The 23415-nt window shown below is 43.2% G+C and overlaps 1 protein-coding gene across 2 annotated transcripts; it reads left to right on the top strand.

Annotated features, from left to right (window-relative positions):
• The first annotated feature begins 3240 nt into the window (after nt 1-3240).
• LOC6036737 (WW domain-containing adapter protein with coiled-coil homolog) lies at nt 3241-21577 on the top strand. Of its 2 annotated transcripts, none has more exons than XM_038252797.1 (12): nt 3241-3802; nt 4084-4108; nt 11512-11614; nt 11682-11867; nt 11932-12094; nt 13077-13361; nt 13432-13649; nt 13710-14358; nt 14413-14675; nt 14744-14919; nt 14987-15114; nt 20026-21577. In XM_038252797.1, the coding sequence occupies exons 1-12, from the start codon at nt 3759-3761 to the stop codon at nt 20105-20107; spliced, it is 2322 nt and encodes a 773-aa protein (XP_038108725.1). In that variant the 5' UTR covers nt 3241-3758; the 3' UTR covers nt 20108-21577. The 2 variants fall into 2 exon arrangements, with proteins under 2 accessions (XP_038108725.1, XP_038108724.1); XM_038252796.1 differs by having other exon boundaries at nt 3242-3802; nt 13429-13649.
• Nucleotides 21578-23415: the final 1838 nt, after the last annotated feature.

The following is a 23415-nucleotide window of genomic DNA, read 5'->3' as shown; positions in this document are numbered from 1 at the left end:
AAACATTTCGCTCTAAGAAGCATTGGAAAGCTGAGAAAATTTCCTATAAGACACTTTTGAAAGTAGCGATGAATATTTTTTCTCCTTAAGGTTGCCCAGAAAACACGCCGTGCTCGCGTTTGCTCCACGCTCGCGCTCATATTTCGCTCACGGAGCGCTCATTTTGGACGTGTCGCTTATCATTTAACGTTTTTGAAAAAGTTTTTTTTTATTCTAGACGGTTTTTTTTATTTAAGGTGCAGTAGGGCTGAGGAAATATGACTTTGTGAACAAATTTTATGATATATGAATTGGTATAGCTTATTTTCATCAACCATGTTTTAAGATAAAAGGTTGGATTCGCAAGGGTCAAATCATTTTTTAGACATACAGTTGAATGCATAAATATTTTAGAATTTAAAGGCCTCATTGCAGCAGAGAGGTGAGGGGGGAGGGGTATAGACGCCCTAATAAATGGGCCTGTAAACTTTAGAAAAACTTACAAAACAATGAATTGGTTCAAGAGGAAGTATGCTTTGGTAAGTTCGATTCAATGTTAAATGCTTCGTTGATTAAAATATAACATTAAACTGTTTAATGTACCTAATCAGTATTTTGACTACATTTCCAGATTGCGGGTCAGAATGAGCTACTTTAAAAAAAAAGTTATTCCGTTTATTAAATCTTTAAATGATTCAGTGATAAGAAACGGATGATCATTTCTATAAGGTTAGTTTTTATTTGGCAGACATTTCAGAAAATAGGGTAACATTTTTGAAACAGTTCTATTTTTAAATATTAGCCTCAAAATTGCTAATGGTTGAAATAACTCTTTTGACTCAAATCAAATGAATTGTCAATATTTTTCACCACAAAAAGGTTGGCTCTTCTTCTAACAAGTGGATTTTATTCAACACTTCCGCAACCAAACCTCTGAAAATATTCTATTACAAGTTATATATGATTTTTTGAACATGAATGATTGTAACTGTTTAAAAGATTATTAAAAAAAATATACATAAATTGGGTCCTAAAATGAAGCTTAGATTGCTGATATTATTGTTTACAGTGATAAAGCTTATTTTTCTGAGTACAATGACCCTTTGTACGACTACATAGAGTTTAAAATGGATTTTTAAATCAATTTTGAAAAATTAACCTCGCGGTCCTTCTTGACAGAAAAGCTCCTACTTGACAGCTCGTTCCAAGGGGACCATAGTTGATCTATCGAAAAAATGTTGTCTTGTCAAAAAAATTAATTCGCATTAAAATGAAAAAAAGTGATCAGAAATGGTTTTTAATCGTGTTTTTTACCGTTATACATAAAAATTGACATAGGGCTTTAGTACCCAATTGTCAATTTTTTTTCTGTACATAACAACTATACAATATGGTCCAATATGGATTTGATTTGTGAACAAACAATGCATCTCATCACGTCAATGAATGTTTACATTATGAATTTAGTTTTTTGTTAATTGTTCGAAAAATGTCAAAATTTTAAATAGAACGTCAATTTCGGTTCGCTGACCAAATCCATTTCATTGCTTACTTTTGTTTGTTCAACCACTTTCTTGTTTGTTTTTGCTGGCTGTGATGAGATAGTTCTGGAAACTTCGTTTCAAACAGGCAGATGCTTCAACAGGAAAAAAACAACTACCTACTTTGGCTCACCAGCTCACGTGAGTGCAAAACGAGCTACCTGATAAAAACTCACGCTCCAGCTGGAGCGAGCAAGCCTTCCGTGAGCGCTCGCTCATTCGCAACCCTGGTGGGGGCCTTCTCTATGACCAAAGAAGCTATTTTGTATCATTGGTTCGCCCATACAAGTCTCCATACAATTTTGGCAGCTGTCCTTACAAAAATATTACGTACATATTCAAACAGCTGTAACTTTTGAGTACATTTTCTGATCAATTTGATGACTTCGGCAAAGTTGTAGGGATTATTGAGGACTATTGAGAAAAAAAAAACACAAAAAGCTCAATTTCCCAAAATACATATTTTTTGATTTTCGAGATTTTTTGATATGTTTTAGGGGACAAAACCCCGCAACTTTTGAGCCATAGAGAAACATGGTCAAAAAATCTGCCACCGAGTTATGAATTTTTGAAAAATTGTGATTTTTGGAAAAAATCGAAATTTTTTGCAGTATCAAATTTGACGTATTTTTTTGAATGTAAAAATTTCCAATCGAAAAGTTCTTTACAGATTTTTTGATAAAGGGCTCTGTTTTCAAGATATAGCCGTCGAAAGTTTGATTTCGAAATAATTGCAGTTTTTCGATTTTTAAAAATAGTGACCATGAGTGACTATAGTCTAAGTCTCACCAAAACAACCCACCATTTTCTAATATCGATATCTCAGCAACTAATGGTCCGATTTTCAATGTTAAAACATAAAACATTCGTGAAATTTCCCGATCTTTTCCAAAAAAAAATATTTTGTAATTTTTTAAATCAAGACTGACTGACTGACTGATTTTAAAAGGGCCAAACATGGAATAATGCGCTTATTAAAAATGCTTGTCTTGGTTTAATTTTTTGATTCAAAATATCAGGCTGCAATATTGCGTCGCCCAATAGAGCTTTATGACGTTTCGCGTACACACACTAGCGCACCATTTGATTTTGCTGGCCGGACAAAATTTAACCACTCTTTTTTTCGTGTACGTACACGCAATACATCCGCACGTGATAACTCTATGCAACCCGATTTGTCCCAGATGACGGTACATACGAACAATATAAAAATGTTACCCAATTTTGCGCTTCTCTCAAGGAGCGTGTACCACTTTCATCATTGAGTATCACTTTCCTATCCCCCACCCATGGCGTCCGAATCAGACGCTGTCAGACGTTTCACCCAAAATGACAGCTCGCAGTGCGCTGTCACACGCAATTTCGCCCGAAATTCTAGCCCCTTCTCGTTCTCACCTGTACCGTTCGATGGGCCCGCTTGTCAGCAGTGCAAGCGGGACGGCACCAGCTTGTAAAGTCATCCAAGTTGGCAGCGATGCCAGGTGGGTGGATTTTGGATTGAGCTTGGCAGATTTCAAAAAGTTTGTTTGTGTAAATTTTGTTGACGTTTGGTCGAGTTTCGATTGATATTTTGAAAGGAGTCGATAAAAAGTTTGTTGCTTCTGTTTATTTTCGTGGTTTGTAATCGATTTCTGTAAACAAAAGTCAAATGTGTCAAACTTTCGGGATGTTTGCAGACTTTCGGCGCAAGCTGGCATCCCTGGCCCGCCGCAAGTCAGTCGAAATTTGGTGCGAGCGAGTTTATTCGACAGAGTGATGGCGGCGTAGCAATCGTTCGCGGAGAGAGCTGCAAAGTAAAGAAGAAAATTGTGTTAATTTAATCTACGTGGATCACAGACTAGTAGGAGCGCGCGCGATCAGGAAAGAAATCCGGGGCCACTGCAATCCGAAAGGGCACTTCCGGGCGGCCGAGGCGACCTCGGAGTGGAAAAGCCAGAAAGAAAATTTTCAGAGCACAGCCTTTCCTCACACACACACATACTCATACACACACGCACGTACGCAGGCGAACGAAGAGAAAAGAGGAAGAAGAGGGGCGAGCAAGACGACGGCCAAGAAGAAGACGGGGGCTGCTGCAATTTTTGTTGTACCCATTTCGTCTTTTTTTTTCGTTTCCTCCTTTGGGGAGCGATTTTGATAAGGGAACCGCGGAGCGACATCCGGTCCGCGGAACACCAGATTGGCCAAGTTGGAAGAGTTGAAGGCAGCACGACGGCAGGCCAACACGGTGTGCATTAAATGGTAATGCATGCCAGGAAACCGCAACGTTTACTAAATGATGGGTAAAATTGGATTTTTTTTTCATTTCCATCCTTCCGGGGTTGATCAGTGGCCAGGGGAACCGACGAAATCTTCTGCCACAGGTTGGCCCAGATTCCGAAGGTTCCCTCGATCAGGGCGAACCCGCAGAAAATCGACGTCGAAAGTTTACAAACTTTGACAGCAGCGAAAGCCTTCATTTTTCTGCTGCTGTCATTTTGCGACTTTCGACTGGACATTAATGTGTACGATTTTTTTCGCAAATAACTAATGGTTTCGTGTTTTTGTCCTCTCTTCCCTTCAGGTACCACCAATCCCATCAGTATCAGGTAACTATCGGCCGGAATTGACCAAAATCAAAACATCTTTCCCCTTTTTCCTCCTCCAAACCTGCGGGGTCAAATCAATCGATTTTTCTTCCTGCAATTTATTGTCATTTTCGTCCAAAACCCCAAACTTTTCCCAAAACCCAACAATCTCCCGTCGAACCATCCTCTTCCAGCGACCTTTTCCCGGTGAAAAAACCCAGAACCACCTCCGCAAAGCCCACCCATTTCTTCCAATCAATCGCTAGAGTTTATTTCGCCGACATGTTTCCCTCCCCCCACCCTCATGCTCCCCCACCACCCCCTTTCCTTAAGCTGAAATCAGGGTCTTCCTCTAAACATATTACTTTAGCCTTCGCCAGTTCGGTCGCCGTCGCTCGACTTGGATAGGCTTTACACACTTTTCTTTCACCAACTCCAGCCAGCCAGAGCTAGAGCCGAGTAATGTGTGTGTTGTTTCTCTTCTTTGGAGTTTCTTGTCAGGTCGCGGATAAGTTTTGCGCTGAGCCAGTCAGCAGCAGCAGCAGCAGTAAATAAAACGAATTACAAACTTGGTTCGTTTGGGAGGAAGGAAATTACAGTTAGTAGTTGGGTAAAAGTTCTGTCCATTTTCTAGAGGGAGCGGTAATGCACTTATCTTTAAAGAAGTTAGTGCAATTAAAGCTACTATGAAGACTAATGAGCAATTAATCAGTGATGTAAATTGTTTAGTATTTGAATGTTTTCATTGGAAGCTTGATCAATATTAAATTTATTATAGTTTTTATGTTTCGTTACAGTAGATAATTTACGTATCAAAGTTGTTCATAACAGCAATCATTTTTTCTTCTGAAACAGTTGCACAGGAAAGTGTTAAGACGTTTAAAATAGTAGTGATCAAACTGCATCTGCCCTGCTGCAAAAGATAAACTTCAAATGATCCCCGATGTAGACAGAGTACTAGAGTACAGACGACTGGATAAGGTTCACTTTCTGATACTTATCGTTGTCCGGCATTGGCGCTCTTTCCGCTTCAGATACCTAGGGTCTAAGGGCATCTTGAAGACCTTCACATCGCTCAGACTGTTGATCGACCTGGTTGATGTACTTTGCTTGGTTGATGAAGAAGTCACTTTGGTCAACGTGCTCGACCTCGATTCCGAGATAGTAATGGATGTCGCCCAGTTGACTGTTCTTGAAATTCTTCTCTAGTTCTTGATGGAGTCCGCTCGCATCTTTGGCCAGGGTCAAACCATCGACGTACACGAGTAGCATAGCAGCACTTGTCCGCCTTCACATTTTTGTACAGGCAGGGTCCGTATTGCATCTGGTGAATCCTTGTTTGACGAGTACGGTTTGCAGCATGCTTGAGACCGTATAGACTTTATTGTGCCACCCGCTGCAAACTTTGGTGGTTGGCGCATGCATGTAGATCTCCTCCTCAAGATCGCCGTTGAGAACGCGGTCTTTACGTCATACGCTTCGTTTTGAAGATCCAATTGCAGCCGACGATCTTCCGGTTGAGATGTCGGGCCAAAAGGTCCCACGTGCCGTTCTTAATCAGACAGTCGTATTCCTCCTGCATCGCATCCGTCCACAGCGCAGATTGCAAACAGTACACGGATCATCAGTACAGCTGCTGGTTCACTTCAACGTCCAGCTTCAATCAAGCCTTGTCGATCGTCTGCCGGCGCAGGTCCAGAGCTGGGATTGTCTGAAACATTGGATCGGGGTACATCTTTGTTTCCAATTGAAAATATTTCAACTACTACAAGTTTCGCGCGCTCCTGACCACTTCGCCTTCGGTATATGGACCACGACCGATGTTCCAAAGATGCGCAGGGGACAAATCTGACTTTTTGCTAAACCAGACCTCCTCTGGAGTCTTCACGTGTCCCTTCGTCGGTCGGTTCTACGCTAGGTTCTCTTCAAAGAGCGTGCACCTGGAGCGCTCAACGATAGATCTGTTGACTTGCTCGGGCTTCCCGTTTTGCTCGGGCGTATAGTCAGCCGTCCTTTGGTGCCGAATTCCATTCGTCTTGAGATAATCCTGGAACAATCGGTTAGTGTACTCCTTACCGTTGTCCGTCCGAACTGTCTTCAGCTTGCGTCCAGTATGCCTCGCGACCGGAACATGCCCAGAAATCCATCTGCTGACTTGGTCTTCAGGAAGGTGATGTGGATGAGCCGCGACTTGTCATCGATGAAGGTGCTGTAATATCGCTTCCCTCCCATCGACGTCTCCTCCATGGGTTCGCAGATGTCGGAATGGACTAATTCCAACAGCTCTCAAGCTCGACACCCGGCCTTCCCGAACGACAGTCTCGTCTGCTTTTCGAAGGCACATACCTTGCAATCACTGATGCCGTCGTCGCTGAACTGGATGTCTTGAGCTGCTTCAGTTCGTGCACGTTCAGACTGCAAAGATCACCTTGTTTCCTTTTTCAACAACTTGACCTACAGAAATCAGGTTTGTGGTCAACTCTGGAATCAGCAGCACGTTGTGGACGGATATCTAGGGCTTTCAACTTAAGACTGATCTACATCTGCGCCGCGATGACAGAAATGGAAAAATGTCGTTCTAAAAACGCAGACTCCAATGGGCTGCGTTGGTTGCCACCACGGACCAAATTTTCTCGCTCCGGCAGATCCTCAAGAAATGCCGTGAGTACAACATCATCACACATCACATCTCCATCGATTTCAAGGCAGCGTACAATACAGTCGACCGCGAATAGCTGTGGTATCCAATGCGCTGTTTAACATCGGACTTGCGGGAGTTGTACGAAAAGCGGGTATAGACACGAGAGGCACGATATGCAACAGGGCAGTCCAACTACCTGCAACGGACGACATCGATATAGTAGCGAGACGGTGAAAAGGGTTTACACCGCCTTGAAGACGCAAGCAAGACGAATTGGATTGGCCATGAATACGAAGAAAACAAAGTACATGAGAGGGAGGGCTCAAAGGACGTTGCCCCCAAAACCTCACCTCCTTTAACTGTGGATGGCGGTTTTCTGGAGGAGGTGAGCGAATTCGTGTAGTTGGGATCGCCGACGACACCAGCTTAGAGATCCGGACTCGTATTCACTCTGTGAATCGCGCCTACTTAGGATAACGGAAAACCTTGACATCTGATCGAGTGCAATTCGCCACGAAGCTGACCCTGTACAAGACACTGATTAGAATGGTTGCCCTCTACGGCGCTGAGACTTGGACTTGGCCGAAAGGTCGCTGTCCGCTTTGTAAGCGCAAGGTCATAGGTTCGATTCCCATCTGCTCCAACCTTCCATCGGATGGGGAAATAAAACATCAGTCCCGGCCTTGGTTGTTGTTGGGCCGTAAAGTTATTCCAGGTGTAGGAGTCGTCTCCATGCTATAAGTACATACCACACCAAATCAAGCCGGCTCCGGCGGAATCGCTGGCCTGGCGGCGGTTGGACTCGCAATCCGAAGGTCGACAGTTCGAACCCTGGGGTGGATGGTTCATTGTAGTAGAAAGAGGTTTGGGTGCCCTCCCCAGTCAAGCCTTCGGACTCCAAGGTACGAGCAGAAATTTGCAATAGAGACCACAAAAAAACCTGAGGGTCGTTAAAGTGGATGGTTTGATTCGTGTAACGACATAATTTAATATTGGACTGTCATCATAGTCGCCTGTCATCAGACTTGACTCTGACAGCTCCGAGACAGCCTCGAGTTGTTTGACGGATGGAGGTGGAAGAGACCTCCGAGACGGATGATTTCCAACTCATCCCCGGAAATCGGAAGCGGAAGAAGACCCCTGAGATCACCGGAGCTGTCGTCGGAGAAGGAAAAGTGGAGCAGAATGTGCTCAATAACAACAAGTTCAGCCCGCTAGCGGAAAACGAAAACAACAACAATGCCAGCCCAGCAGGAGGAGGAGACGCCCCGGCGGTTTCAACACCCGGCCAGTCGGCAGGTAAACAAAACCAACCACCTTTGGTGGTGAAGAACACCAAGGATTTTTACAAGCTCGTGGCGATAGTGGAAAGTTGTAATTTTGGTTTCAACCCAATTTACAAACTAACCCGATTTGGAACCAAGGTGACCTGCTTCTCTGTCAAAGATTTTGACAATTTGCAGGAGCTCCTCAAGAGGAAGAAAGTGGAATTCTACACCCACGAACGGCGGAGCGAACGAAATCATCGGGTAGTTCTTCGTGGTTTACCTGATGAACTAAAACCGGACGAGGTCAAGTACCTGCTGAAGAGGGATCTCAAGCTGGACGCGCTGGAGGTGCATGTCATCAAGTGGAAGGAAAAGTACACCGTGGACGAAACTCCGTACATTGTGGTCTTCCCCAAGGGATACACCAATCTGAAGAAGCTCTCTGCAATGAAAGTTGTGGCAAGCACTATCATCCGGTGGGAGGCCTACCGGAACAAGCGGCCGAACGTGACCCAGTGCAGGAACTGTTTGCAGCTGGGCCATGGAACCAGGAACTGTCACCTGAAAGGGAGGTGCAACAACTGTGGGGGTCCCCACAAGACGGACGAGTGCAAAGTCCAAGAAGCAGAGCCGAAGCGGTGTGCCAACTGCTCTGGAGCCCACGAAGCCACGGACCGCAGCTGCCCTAAGCGTGCAGACTTCATCCGGAGGCGCCAGCAGGCGTCGAAACCGCCGGCAAGGAAGGCGGAGAAGCAGAGTCCAGCAGTTCTGGCGTTTACGCCGGCGGAGTTCCATCCGCTGCCGGGCGCAGTTCCGGACGGAAAATCGAAGGATCGCCCTCGCCCCGCAGGAAGCAGCCAAGGTGGCCCCCGAGACGGTGGAGCCACGGAGAAGGAAGCCGGGGAGGTACTCTACAGTTCGGCTGAGCTGTGGGGGATTTTCTCCGAGTACATCGGCAGGTTCAAGACCTGCAAGACCCGCTTGGACCAAGTAACCCTCGTCAGTTACATGATCTCCAAGTATGGAATTTAAGGAGTTTTTTTTGTTATTATATATTGTTTTACTGATCCTCGGTCCCAACCTGGTCACAGCACCTAAAAGGACCTAATAAAAATAAGTTATGAATAAAAAAAATATCCGCCTGTCATCGATCATAGAAAAAAGCAACCTCTGTAGAGTATCAGATCTTGGAAAAAATGTGCAAGGTTTTGCGTCCACCAATGCGGCAAATGGATAATCATATCTTGGTCGCTAGCTATAACGTCAACTTCAATAGATGACATACCACACATGAAATAATAATGGACCTTTGTCAGGTTGACGATGGTCGGCTCTTCAATCGTAGCGTTCAGTTTGTAGTGCTGGTGAACTCCACCGTAGATCATTCGTTGTATCTTCCGCTCGCACACTCCATGTCCATGTCTCGTAGTCGTAGATTACAACTGATATTACCTGTGTCTTGTTCCAATACAGCATACTGTGGCGTTGTACTTGCGATTCAGGTTCAATTTTCCGTAATCCAGAGTAGGCACGATTTCCAGCTTGAATGCGAGTCCATGTTATACCTTGCTGTTAACTAGTGGGGAGAACCTTGGGCGACCGTTCTGCCCTCGGAGCCCCTACACTTTACGTACGTACTTTATATTCTTCGTATTCTTGGCCAACCCAATCCATCACGTTTCAATCACAGTCGCAAAACGTCAATGTCGTCGGCATAAGCAAGTAGTTGAACTGACTTGTGACAAATCGTGCCTTTAGTGTCGGTGCTCTTCGCACAACTTCCTCCAAGTCGGTATTGAATAGCGCATTGGATAAGCCGTCACCGTCACCGTTGGTGTGATGGGAAGAATACTCGTACCTGACATATCACACGCTTCACGGTATCCTAGATCAGCAGGGTCCGTTCGTCCGTAAATTCGTTCTCGTACCTAAACTTCATCTGAATTCGATGGAGATGATATGTGTGGGCATGTTGTACTCTCGGGATTTTTTTTTTTTCAGGAATCTGCCGGAGCGAAAAAACTGGGTCCGTGATCGCCGCTATGGTAGTAACTCATGAACTTCCTTGCGTAAGGTGGAAGGGTTTTGACACAGCAACAATCCAACTCAACGCCCGGTCCTGGGGCTTACAGTCCGAACGTCTGATGCGAGTTACCGAAAAAAAAAATTAAAATGCTGTATCTTTAGCCTCTTTTGGCCAAATAAGTTCGTTCGCCCATCAAAAGAACCGGACAAATCTCTTTTTTTCAGAATCTACAAAGAAATCCGGAATTTGTCACTTGGCAACTGAGATATTCCGGAACCTAGTGGGGAAGGTTTTTGTTTGGGTATGCAACCCAATCTTCAAAACATGGCTATTATCATAAATTCTTAAGAAAAGCCATCCCAATTTGCTCCAAGACCTGTTCTGGACTTATTAGGCATATTCCTTTGATCCCGGACCTATGGATATGAATTGGTTACCTTCCGGAACCGACTACACATAAACGGATGTCGAATTCTACATCAAGTCTAATATGGCTTCCGACATGACAAACGACACTGATTTTGGCTAAGGAATTCAAATTTAACATTTTCAATACGTTTTGGTGCCATTTGGCCACCAACCCGGAATATCCGTAAAATGGTTCCGAGGGACTAATTTCGGTAATTTCATGAGTAAACTTTCCGACATGTCAAACAACATTGATTTTTGGCTCAGGAATTCAAATTTGATGATCTCAGTAATATGCTCTCCTCCATATTTGAAGACCTCACCGGTCAACTTATATTTGCTGACGGCCCTGTTGTTCTTCAGCTGCTTAAACTTCCTCTTCACCGTCTCCAGATCAGGTGCTTCAAACTGTTCGCGTTGAACTTAGGGTCTGCTTCTACGGTTAAGAACAAGTTGTCCTCTAATCTAATATAATCTAACCCTAGCGCAGCCAGTCTTTCGAGGGCATCCTGGAAAATGCCTTAGGTTGATTAACGCCTAGCATCCTCTTGCAATAGATTGCATTGAAACATCACAAAACGTTAAAGCGGCCAGGCCAACTACGTAAAGTTAACCGCAAAGATGATTCGATGACGTGGATTGAGTTTGAGCATGAATGTTCAAACCACAATACATTTCTGAATCTACAGGGGAGGAAGAAACGTGGGGATCCCCCGCTCACGTTCCTGTTTGTTACAGCAATGAATCGTTGGGAGCACCATGTTAAGAAGCTTTGGTGCTCCGGGACCCTCTTGGATGGGACATCGTATTTCCACAAATGCCCTGGACACTACTTGCCGTGGTTATAGCGCCACAACTCGCTCAAAACTCTGGCGCGCGCCCTAGCTCACTACACCGACTCGACTCGCTAGAACAAGTTGTCCTCTAATTCATTTTTAAAGTGTATTCTGCTTCTTTATCGACCCACTATTAGTTCGTTCAGTGTTTTAAGAATGGTTTCATCTCTTATTTTACACATATCAACATGCCAAGTTTAAATCGATTCCTTTAACAGATAAAATTTTCAATCCTTCATCTCCAGAACTCCAAGTATGCCTCTAAGAGAGACTACGAACGAGAGGCTAGCCGATCAGGTGGCTATGGACGTGATCGCGACAATTCCCCTGCGGGAGGATCACTAAATGGTATGCCGTTGAAATCTAAGGAATCTCAAGACTAACCTCGGTCTAACTGTAATCTTCTGCCCCACAGGCAACTACAAATCCATCTCGCCGGATCTGGACTCGCCGCGGGACCGCGATCGCGACAGAGACCGGGGCGACCGGGACCGGGACAGAGATCGCGGCGGCGGCGGCGGTGATCGCTACCAGTACGGTGGAATGGGCAAGATGCGCGACAAGGATCGCGACCGAGATTACAAGAAGGATAAATATTCAGGTGATGTCTACTCGATCTTTGATCAGCATCAGGGAAGATGGTAAAACCCTTGTTTCGCGCACAGATTCCCTACGATCGCCAAAGGAGAAACGCAGCCGGACTGACCGAGACACGGACCATCGCTCGAACCACGACCGGCGCCTGAAGCTGTCGGTGTCGGAGAAGCGTGGCGGTTCCAGTTCCAACTCGGACGAGCGTGAGCGGGACAGGGAGCGTGACCGCAGAAGGTTTGTTTTGAATATATGAGTGGTAATCGCTGATTGATGGGGTTATTTTTCCTTCCTCACTGAGGTAAGGCTATAATCCTGCTCTAAAAATGAACCTGGTATAAAAACGTCGTAGACCCACCTTCATGTGTACATATCAACTCAGAATCGAAAATTGAACAAATGTCTGTGTGTAATGTGTATGTGTGTGTGTATGTATGTATGTGACCAACAAACTAGCTCACTTTTCTCGGCACTGGCTGAACCGGTTTGACCCGAACCTGTTGCAGTCGACTTGGTTTAGGGTCCCATAGATCGAGTTTTATACAGATTGAAGTTTCGATAAGTAGTTCAAAAGTTATGTATAAAAATGTGTTTTCACATATATCTGGATCTTACTTAAATGTATGTAAACTATATCCGGGTCCATCATCTAACCCATCGTTGGTTAGGTTATCAGAAGACCTTTTCAACGAGCCTAAAACATTAAAAATCTGGCAACCCTGTCTCGAGATATGCCCACTTAAGTGATATTGATGTACTTTTTGGAAGCCGGATCTCACTTAAATGTATGTAAACTATGTCCGGATCCACCATCCAACCCATCGTTGGTTAGGTTATCAAAAGACCTTTCCAACGAGTCCAAAACATTAAAGATCTGGCAATCCTGTCTCGAGATATGCCCACTTAAGTAACATTTATGTACTTTTTTGAAGCCGGATCTCACTTAAATGTATGTAAACTATGTCCGGATCCACCATCCAACCCATCGTTGGTTAGGTTATCAGAAGACCTTTCCAACGAGTTCAAAACATTGAAAATCTGGCAACCCTGTCTCGAGATATATCCACTTATGTGATATTTATGAACTTTTTTATTCCGGATCTTAAAAATAGATGAAATTTTTGTATAATTCCATCATATCAGCCATTGTTGGTAACAAGTGAGGAAGGCTCCAACCACATAGGTGGATTAAGTTAGTTATTTTTTTTTTTTTTTTCAGGAGACTGAGCCGCTCGAAAGACCGCGATCGTGATCGTGGGGTGAGCGGTGTGGGAAGTGGTAGCGGAGTGAACAGCGGCGGAGGTAGCGGCGCTGGAGGTGGAAGTGGAAGCGGTGGCAGTGCTGGAGCTGGTGGTGGCGGCGGTGGCGTTGCCGGTGGTGATCGGGTGAACCGTATCGGCGACTGGAGCGAACATGTCAGCTCGTCGGGGAAAAAGTATTACTACAACTGCAAGACGGAGGTTTCCCAGTGGGAGAAGCCACGGGAGTGGATCGAGAAGGAGAGGTATTTGGGTTGAGAGAGTGGGGGTTTGCGGAGGGAATCGATTGGTAACGGATGTATTTTTTTACAGCAGGATTATTACCAAGGATCAGCACCGCGAGTATCGTGACAAGGAGAGAGAACGGGACCGGGACAGGATCGATCGCGAACGGGACGATCGGTATTCGTCCTCTGCCGGTGGTCGGTCAACGTCCTACGGTGGCAAGCATTCCAGCAGTAAAGGCGGTGGTAGCAGTAGCAATTCGAGAATTCGATGGCCAGCCCATGAGTCACATCGGAGACGACATGAAGGTAGGATTAAGGCTAATCTCCAGCCTCTCAAAGTTTCTAAATTTCACACACCGTTCACAGATCATCACCACCATGGCCCAGACATGGACATCAGCCCCGGGGACTCGACGCCAACGTCCGAAGCCAACTATTCGCACTCGAGTACGCCAACCAATCAGCAGGGTCACAACAATAGCGGGGTTGCCAACAACGACGGCGCCGGCCAAGGACTGATGGCCAATCAGCTGCCCCGGCTGCTGTCGAATCCGACCTCGACGCAGAGCGGAATCGCGATGCCTGCCCACTCCCAGCATCAATCCTCAGCCAGCAGCTATCAGACTTCCCTGTCGACCTCGTCCCCATCCGTACAGCACCAGCAGCAGCAGCAGCACATGGCCGGCGATATGATGCTGGGTTCGAACGCGCCCGGTCCACCAGGGCAACAACAGCAGCACCATCATCACCATCACCACCACCACCATCATAACTCTCCACATTCGGCGGCAGGAGGCGGCGGCGGCGGCGGGGCCAGCTCCAGCAGCTCCACCGTGTCGTCGTCGCTAGCAGGACTGCCCAAGATTCTGTCCCAGATTACGGGCAACAAAACGATAGAACACAACGAGCTGAACCCGCAGAAGGCGCTGCAGACGATCACGAACGCGCTCGCGCGGCAGCAGAACCCGAACGGAACGGCCGGAGTGGACGGCAGTGTTGGATCAAACAGTTTGAGGTGAGTAACGGTAACTTGTAACAAAAGATCAACAAATAAATAATCCTCTTTCAGGGAACACGCCCTCAACTCGCCCCTGTACAACGTGTCCAACCTGTCGCACCCGTCGACGCCCGGCGGCCTTGGCGGGCTGAACCACAGCAGCAGCAATCACCACCACCAACAGCAGTCCGGCAGCAACAACCTGAACCTGAACTCGTCCAGCTCGATGGCCAACCTGAGCGGCGGCAGCAACAGCAGCCAGATGCTGACCGGGGACGGTCCACCGACGCCGACGCAGGAGATGGACCTGGTGTTGCCGTCGGACCATCGGAAGAGTGAGTCGAGAACTTTTGACAAGTACCTAATTCGAGTTGTAATTTTAACCTGTAACTAACTTCAACAGTGGACGGTGCGGGCCCGACCACGACAAGTGCCGTGAGCAGTCTGCAGGGCGTGATGACCTCGTCCCAGGGCGGCCGATCTCAGGGGCCCAATCTGACGCCCAGCCTGGCCAAGTATTTCCGCGCCGATCTTATATCCCACGTCACGGGGTGGCCGTCGGAGATACTGGAGAAGACGGTATGTTTTGGCAGTTCTGTTTAATTTGTGTTTGATATCAGCACTACTAATCGGCCGATCATTTCAGATCCAAAAGCTGTCCGAGGAGGCCCACATCCTGGGCGATCTGCAGTGCAGCAAAGTATCGGCAGATTTAAAATGTGCTAGGAGTTTAGTTAGAATAACGGAAATCACTGCGACGCTGCAAGAGCAGAAGTGAGTATGACAATTCGCCGTAACACTTTACTGATGATCATTTCGCCAATGGTCAAATTATCGAATGCAATGGAATGTTAAAGTTTAAAATCGTTAAAACCATTTCAACATTTTTTTCTGCAATTTTTTCTGGGTTTCTACTAGTTTGTTGTTTGACTCTAACAAACTAAAAACTTTGAAGATCAGATTGACCGTCGACAGACCAAGTATGGTAAATTGCGCCGATACGCAGATCAGAAAATACTAGGTACCAGCACCAGGCCAGTCAGCAAGTAAACAAAAGCTGCCACCTTTTTGGGTGAAGAGGGAGATCAAGAAGCTGCCGGCAAAGATCTGTTTCCCGGTGAGCTCTTCAAATATGGCGATGGCGCTTCACTGTGTGATTTCAATGATCTAGGTGTCGTGGGTACGATACGGTCCGAGTTGGAAAGCAGCGCTGGTTCGACGAGGCGGTTAAGCTAATAAGCCGCAACTGATGAGCACGTGGCGCGATACAAACAAGCGCTGAAACAACAGAGAACGGTCTTCAAGCTCAAGAATCGCCAGCTGGAAGACTGCGATCGCGCCGAAATGGAGCAGCTGTTCCGGCAGAACGAGAAGATTAACCGATCCCGTAAAGAATATGCGCCACTAGCCAACACTTGTCGGAACGCCGAGGAAAACCTTTTCGTGTACAAGGGCGAGGTATTGAACAGGTGGCAGGGCGAGGTATTGAACAGGCGGCATCTGACCTAGAGACGGTGTAGAAGGAGATCAGGAAGCTGAAGAAGAATAGAGCTGCCGGCAAGGATCGGTTACCCGGTGAATTCTTCAAATATGGAGGAGATCAGTATGTGAGGGCGATCCACTTGGTGATTTCTAAGATCTGGGTAAAGGAGAAGCTACCTGAGGAATGGATGGATGGTGTCGTGTGCCCCATCTACAAAAAGGAAGATCAGCTGAACGGCGGCATTGCGCCTATCAACGTGGCCTACAAAATCCTCTCCCAGATCCGTCGCCGTCAGTTGTCACCCCATGCAAGGAGGATCGTGGGGCCTTACCAAGGGGAATCCAAGGGGCTATCACGCCCCAAATATTTTGTCTCTGACAAATCCTTGAGAAATGCCGTGAGTACAACGTGCCTACACATAACATTTTTATCGATCCAAAGGCGGCCTATGATACATTCGACCGCGAGCAGCTACGGCAGATTAAGCACGAGTACGGTGTTTCTGGGGAATTAGCGGAACCCTTAGGATCTGCGACAAAGTGATAGCTTTTCCTGTGCGCTGTTCAACTTAGTCATTGAGGGCATTATTCTAAGGGCGGGCATCGAAACGACTGGCACGATTGTGAACAAGTCCTACCCGCTGCTTGCTTTTGCCGATGATATCGACACTGTGACAAGAAACTTGGGGACGGTGAGAGATGCCTACACCCGACTGACAAGCATAACGTTGGGCGTCGGCCCCCAGGTCTCGCTTCTACTGCTGTGGATGGTGATGCGTTAGATGAGGTTAGCGAGTTCGTGTACTTGGGATCGCTGGTAACCGCCGACAACTACACTAGCAAAGAAATCCTGACTCGTATTTTTGCTGGCAATCGTTCGTACTTCAGATTACGGAAGACTTCGGATCGAGTGCAACGCCACACGAAGCTGACCATCTAGAAAGCACTGACTACCGGTCTAGGCCGCTATAGCCACGAGACCTGGACGATGCGACAGGGTGACGAACGTGCCCTGTCACCTCAAGCAGCTTATGCGGTGAAGCTGAAGATTGCAACCGATTAAAACGTGACACGATAGAAACAAGGGCTTAAACAGCAGGAAACGGTCCTTCAATCTAAAGAATCACTAACTAGAGAACGAGATGCGGAAGAACTACGAGAAGGTGAATCAGTCCAACTTGCTCCTTGCTCCGACATATCCTTGAGAAATGTCGTATGTACAATGTTCCCACACATCATTTCATATCGATTGCAGCTTCCGATACAGTCAAACGCGAATAGCTATGGCAGATTATGAACGAGCACAAACTGACCAATAGTGTGTCCCAAAAAAACACGAAGTCTAGGAAATCAATGTGCTCAGTTCTCAAATGATAGATAATCATGTTAGAAACAACTCTCTCATACAAGAAAACTTTCGGAAAAATCGTTTACCATGTTCCCTGGGCATTTTTTTTTGAAAAAAATCATTTTTTTCGACAATTTCACAAAATCTGCTTAGAAAAAAATGAAAAATCTTAAAATTTCAAATAGGCTATACTATAGAATGATGGTCTGTGATCCAATAAACAAGTTAATGTAGCGATTTGGCATTTTAAAACCTTGTTTTTACTTTCCCGGTAGCTTCTATGTCGAAAAATATGAGTTTTTACTATACTTTTGTTCAATCTTTTCCCTCGGTATTGAACACAAAAATTTTCTCATCTGTAAGGATACTTGCATCTTGTAGGAAATTTTCCGCAGAAGAACTTTGAAGTTTCATCAATTCTGAGCTGAGATATTCCAGTTTTCGTAAAGATAGAATATCGAATTTCTAAAAATGTTGAAATTAATCATCTTTGGCATACACAATTAAAGGAAACTAAACCCTAATTTGAAGTGAGGCTATATCACATCTGTTTTTAAACATTATTAGCTCGAAACTTTGTTCTAAGGGGTAACTTTTGTCCCTGATCACGAATCCGAGGTCCGTTTTTTGATATCTCGTGACGGAGAGGCGGTACGACCCCTTCCATTTTTTGAACATGCGAAAAAAGAGGTGTTTTTCAGAGTTGATTTGGAACGGTCGAAAAGTGCGCCTCGTGGCCCTTTCGTCGTCTTCTTTCCGCCATATTTTCGTGTTTTTTCGGTTCTGTCCAGATGATTCTGTGCGCTCGGTTTTGCAGAATCTGGCAGTTGATTTGGAACGGTCGAAAAGTGCGCGTCGTGGCCGTTGCGTCGTGATTGTTTTGTTTGGTTGTTTTTTTTTTCTTTTTTTTTTATGTTTCCACAGCCGGCTGTCTAAGATTATAAACATTAATGAAACTTAATAACAATTAAACGGGAGTTGTCTCATCAGCAGCATCAGATTGTTTGTCTTGAGAATAATACATCACCATATAAACAAGACTTATTGATTTTTGGGTCACATCATCATCTTCTATGATGAATCCTGACCATTACCCTTTCCTACTAACAAATTCCCAAGTAGAAGTAGTTTTTCCGGTACACGTGGGGGTGTGGATATCGTATAGAACCCACCTTTGGTAGCAACCTGTGCTTACTAACATTCCCGCCCCATCCCCTCGAGATCTACAAACTGACATGGCGGGCGCCGTTGGTGGCCAACGACTGTTACCTATTTTCTTCGGCTCTAGTTTTGATGATCTTGATGTTTTATCTTTTCAGCGCATTCATACATGCTGTTGATAAGAGAAACATCACTAGATCGTTGATGCGTATGATCAGTTGAGTTGATAGGGTATTGCGGTCCTGTTCAGCAACGGAGAAGGACAACCATGGGTGGTCTCTCATGCTCATGATCATGCTCATGCGAAAAAAGAGGTGTTTTTTCAATAATTTGCAGCCTGAAACGGTGATGAGATAGAAATTTGGTGTCAAGGAGTTTTATGTAAAATTAGACGCCCGATTTGATGGCGCACTCAGAATTCTGAAAAAAAAACGTATTTTTCATCGAAAAAACACTAAAAAAGGTTTAAAAATTCTCCCATATGCCGTTACTTGACTGTAAAAATTTTTGGAACATGTAATTTTATGAGCAATTTAATGTACTTTTCGAATCTACATTGACCCAGAAGGGTCATTATTTTATTTAGAACAAAATTGTTCATTTTAAAATTTCGTGTTTTTTCTAACCTTGCAGGGTTATTTTTAAAGTGTACAAATGTTAAAAAAAAACAAAAGCGCAAAATTTCCTACAACATGCAAGTATCTGTGGTTTGGTTGAGCGTTTTAGCAGGCAGTTTTAGCGTTTTTTATATAGCGGAATTAAAAGGAACAACTCGTCTCTTTGTATTCACATGCAAGTATCCTTACAGATGAGGAAATTTTTGTGTACAATACCGAGGGAAAAGATTGAACAAAAGTATAGCAAAAACTCCTATTTTTTAACATAGAAGCTACCGGGAAAGTAAAAACAAGGTTTTACAATGCCAAATCGATACATTAACTTGTTTATTGGACCACAGATCATCATTTTATAGTATCGCCTGATTTTAGGATTTTTCATTTTTTCTAAGCAGATTTTGTGAAATTGTCGAAAAAATTGACTTTTTCCAAAAAAATACTCAGGGAACATCGTAAAACGATTTTTCCGAAAGTTTTCATGTATGAGAGAGTTGTTTCTAACATGATTATCTATCATTTGAGAACTGAGCACATCGATTTCCTTGACTTCGTGTTTTTTTTGGGACACGCTACTGAACAAGGTGATCAAGGCTGGCTTGAAGGGGGTTCAACGTCGGCTTCGAAGGAATTGTGATAGTGCAATGAGCTGGAAAGGTGAACGAGTTTTGTAAATCGAATTATCGACTACCTCGACATCTGACCGAGTGCAACTATAGAGAATCTAAAGTTATTAGCTTCAGGTTCTCCAAGTGCAACACCTCACGAAGCTGACTCTGTCAAAAGACACTGATGAGACTGGTTATTCTCTACGTCCACGAGTGGCAAAGGAGCCTTAACCATGAACGCTTTGCTTGGGAAACCGACAATCGTAATACTAGCGAGGATCGAAAGGCTTGGGTCGTCCACGTCGCTAGATGGCTTTGGCAGAAGTACAAATTTCAAATACTTCGATATTTATAAACTTTTTATGTTATTTAAAAAAATTTCAAATGGTTAGTGTTGGCGAAACGCCAATCGATATTCAATTAAACTACCAGGTGTGATAAATACATAACCATTTATTTTTACTTTTTTCAGGATTATGTATCTACGGCAACAAATTCGTAGACTAGAGGAGCTAAAATCGCAAAACTCTTTTATGTCGTCTGATGATCTATAGCGCTATTAATTAAAGATTAAATTTATATAAAAAAATACAAAAAAGCTCCGCAAAAAAAAAGTTAAAATAAAATCATCCTTTCTTTTCGAAGGAAGATCACACCCGGAATAAAAAAAAAAAAAAACAAACACAAAAACACACACACACACAACTCTACCCTATTACTACCGGTTTATTTGAGACCACGCAGTACGTGCGCATCCTCTAAGAAGGATGTGTGCGGTTAGACAATTTGAATGTTTCTCGAAATTTAGCATCCAAATCGGCTCTGGCCACTCAGAGTTTCAGGAAACTGATAAACAAAAAAAAAATAAGCTGGAATAAAGTCAGGTCAATGTATAAAGTAAAAAAGGAAAGGAAAACACGCCGACAGTATACATAGCCGAAAAACATTACGCAAAGTATCACCACCCACACTATCACTCACTCACACTATCCTATACATACACACATTCAAAAGTAACCGCCGGGAGCAGAGGAGAGAAACAGAACGTACGAATCGTCAAAAGTGAATATGATTTTAAACTGTTACTATTATTATATTTATATACAACACAATTAAATGGAAAACAGAGAAGAAAAAAAACAACATTTTTTTACTCGTGGAAAAAACAAGAAGCATCAAAATTAAGGCAAAATCCATTTTCCGTTGCCCGTCTTATGACAGAACTGTAAATTAACAAGGGGAAGAAAACACAAGCGGGAAATTATATCTTTCAGCAGTTTTTAACTTCTTCTCTATAATTGCATTCATATGCTGGAAGGCTGCGCTCTTCCGTGAACTGTTTAGGTAATGAAAATGACATGCAACATTAACAACAAACACACACACACATACAGACAAAAGTTGAAAACTGATACATTAGAAGCACTTTCTAGAGAAAAAAAAAAACAAAAATTAAAGAAAAACAAAACAATGCTAAAAAGTAGTCTAATATTCATGTATATTTCATTACATTATAAGTTATGAGTAAGGCAGATTACAGCGTAAAATCAATTAAATTAAAAAGCAGAACATTTACAAACTAAACAAAGCAAAAAAACACTGGGAAAGTGTAAAACTTTTTCACAAACCGTCGCAACAGCAGCAACTATTTGGAAAAACAAAAAAAAAGGAAATCGCAAACATTCTGGAAAAATGCATGCACGAAGTATGATATCGGCAACAGGAAAAATCTAAACAAAAATATTGAAAACCTAACAACTCGGCAAACAAAAAATAACTAAAATAGTCTCATAACTAAAGGGAGCCACATTTGCTAACAATATGATGAACGGAGAAAGGCTTCCTAATGGAAGGCGCGCGCCCAAAACACACACACACAATACAAATTATGGAAAATTATCTCTTGGAAGAAGAAAAACAAACATCAACAAAAGCAACAAACAAGTGAAGAAATAAGTCATAGGGAAGAATAGTGAAGTTTAGTAATACAAAATAATACAACAAAAACATATTAAAATCTTAAACTTTGTGTCTTCTTATTTTCTTTGGAAAGATATAGAGAAAGTTCCTTTTTGCAATTCCAATGTAAGTCAACGGACCTCTTTTCGATGCACAAAAAAAGAGTGCTGAAAACTATTAATGGTGCAATTCCGTGCTTCTACCATTCTCGAAGGAAGCAACGAAATACTTTTTTTGCAATTCCGTCGTGAAACTACTTACTTTTCTGTACCAAAAATAACAGAATCGAATAGCAACACTTTTCAAAATAAATGCTGAACTTTTCAGCACCCATTTCAGTACTGAAAAGTAGAACTTTTCAGCACTTGTTTCAAAAAGTAACACTTTTCAACATTTTTTTGATTTAAACGATTTATTGACAAAATACATGAAAATTTGACACAAAATTTCACTCAGTGTGTGTTTTTTGGAATTGCAAAAAATGTTGTATGGAACTCGTTGCAAAACTTGTTTGTTTCAGCACTCTTCGTATTTATCCAACTCGGTGAACCTCGTTGGATAAATGTACGACTCGTGCTGAAAAAATCCTCTTTTTGCAACTTGTTGCATAAACTACTATTTTTCATTCCATTGTGAAACTATCAACTTTTCTTGTCATTTAAACGTGATGAAGTTTCTACTTTTCCATACTGATAAAAGTACACACAAAAAATTAGTAGATTTTTTCAACATTGTTTTTTGAGTACCGAAAAGTGTTATTTTTTCATCACTGTTTTAAATTCATGTGGTATTATGTGTTTTCCTGGTATTTTATTTAACACATTTGTTTTTTTACTCTCATTAAATTTATCTCTGTAGCCAAATAAAGGAAATCATCGGCTTCCGTCAAGAACTTCAAAAACTGTAAATAGAGCCCTAAAAGCCCTATGTGTATTTTTTATGTACCGTCACTGAGCTACGTAGCCCAGTGGAAACGCTTCCGCCTCGTAAGCGGTAGAACGGGGTTCAAATCCCGGCTCGGACCAACACAACTGGTGATCTTTTCCCTTCTGGAATCGATTGCTTAGTAAAGGGAAGGTAGTGTACCGTCACAAACTGGACCTTATCACGACACCTTAGGGAGGCGACCTATGGAATGTTAACATTAACCTTATCATATGTTAAATATTAACTCTTTACTGCCCAGTTTTTTTCGAATATTTTTATTTTCACGTGTTCAGAAGGCCATTTTAAGCAACTTTTGTTCTACTAAAAACTTAACTTCTCTTGTTTTATCTTTTTCTTGTTTAATTTTTGGTATTTTAATTTGCATTTATCTTTAAGTTTATGTTTGTTTTCGCATTTTGCCTATCTAATTTCTTCATGTTTTTACAGTCACTTTTTCAATTTTTTGCTTGTTTTTCACATTTTCTGCTATAAAATGGCACCATTACCATTTAAATTGTAAAAAAAGCGTAAAGGCATAGTTTGGGACACTACAAAAATTACTGCATACTTCTTTTTACTTAAAATATAGGAAATGTTAGTTAAAAAAAACACTGTTAAAGTTGTCCCCTGAAAAAATACATTTTTAAAAACAAAACAAAGTCACAAAAAACAAGTTAAACATTCAACCCATAAACTTTCTAAAATTTTAAGAGTTCTTCTTTCCAATGCTTTTTAAAGATCAAAAATTGGTTGAAAAATTGATTTTGGCGATTTTTTAAATCGAAGTCCATCTAAAGGCTGGGTTGGGTTGTAGAGGGTTAAGTTGCGAATGAAACTGCCACTGAATCCGCTTTGTAAATGCCGGCCCCGATACTCTTCAAGGGTGTTCCTCTCAAGAACTGGGAAGGATTTACTTTACCTACTTTTGATATTTTTGATTAGTTTCGGATAGAACATATACACAGATCAACAAAAA

Source organism: Culex quinquefasciatus, chromosome 2 (assembly GCF_015732765.1).
Source record: "Culex quinquefasciatus strain JHB chromosome 2, VPISU_Cqui_1.0_pri_paternal, whole genome shotgun sequence".
Classification (NCBI taxonomy): domain Eukaryota; kingdom Metazoa; phylum Arthropoda; class Insecta; order Diptera; family Culicidae; genus Culex; species Culex quinquefasciatus.
This window is presented reverse-complemented; position numbering and strand designations above follow the sequence as displayed.

Bases quoted from the DNA above. Each gene is read 5' to 3' on its own strand.
- LOC6036737 (XM_038252796.1), top strand. From the start codon at position 3,759: ATGGTAATGCATGCCAGGAAACCGCAACGTTTACTAAATGATGG. The intron at 11,615-11,681 runs GTATGCCGTTGA...TCTGCCCCACAG, and splicing joins TGCGGGAGGATCACTAAATG to GCAACTACAAATCCATCTCG. The intron at 13,650-13,709 runs GTAGGATTAAGG...CACCGTTCACAG, and splicing joins ACATCGGAGACGACATGAAG to ATCATCACCACCATGGCCCA.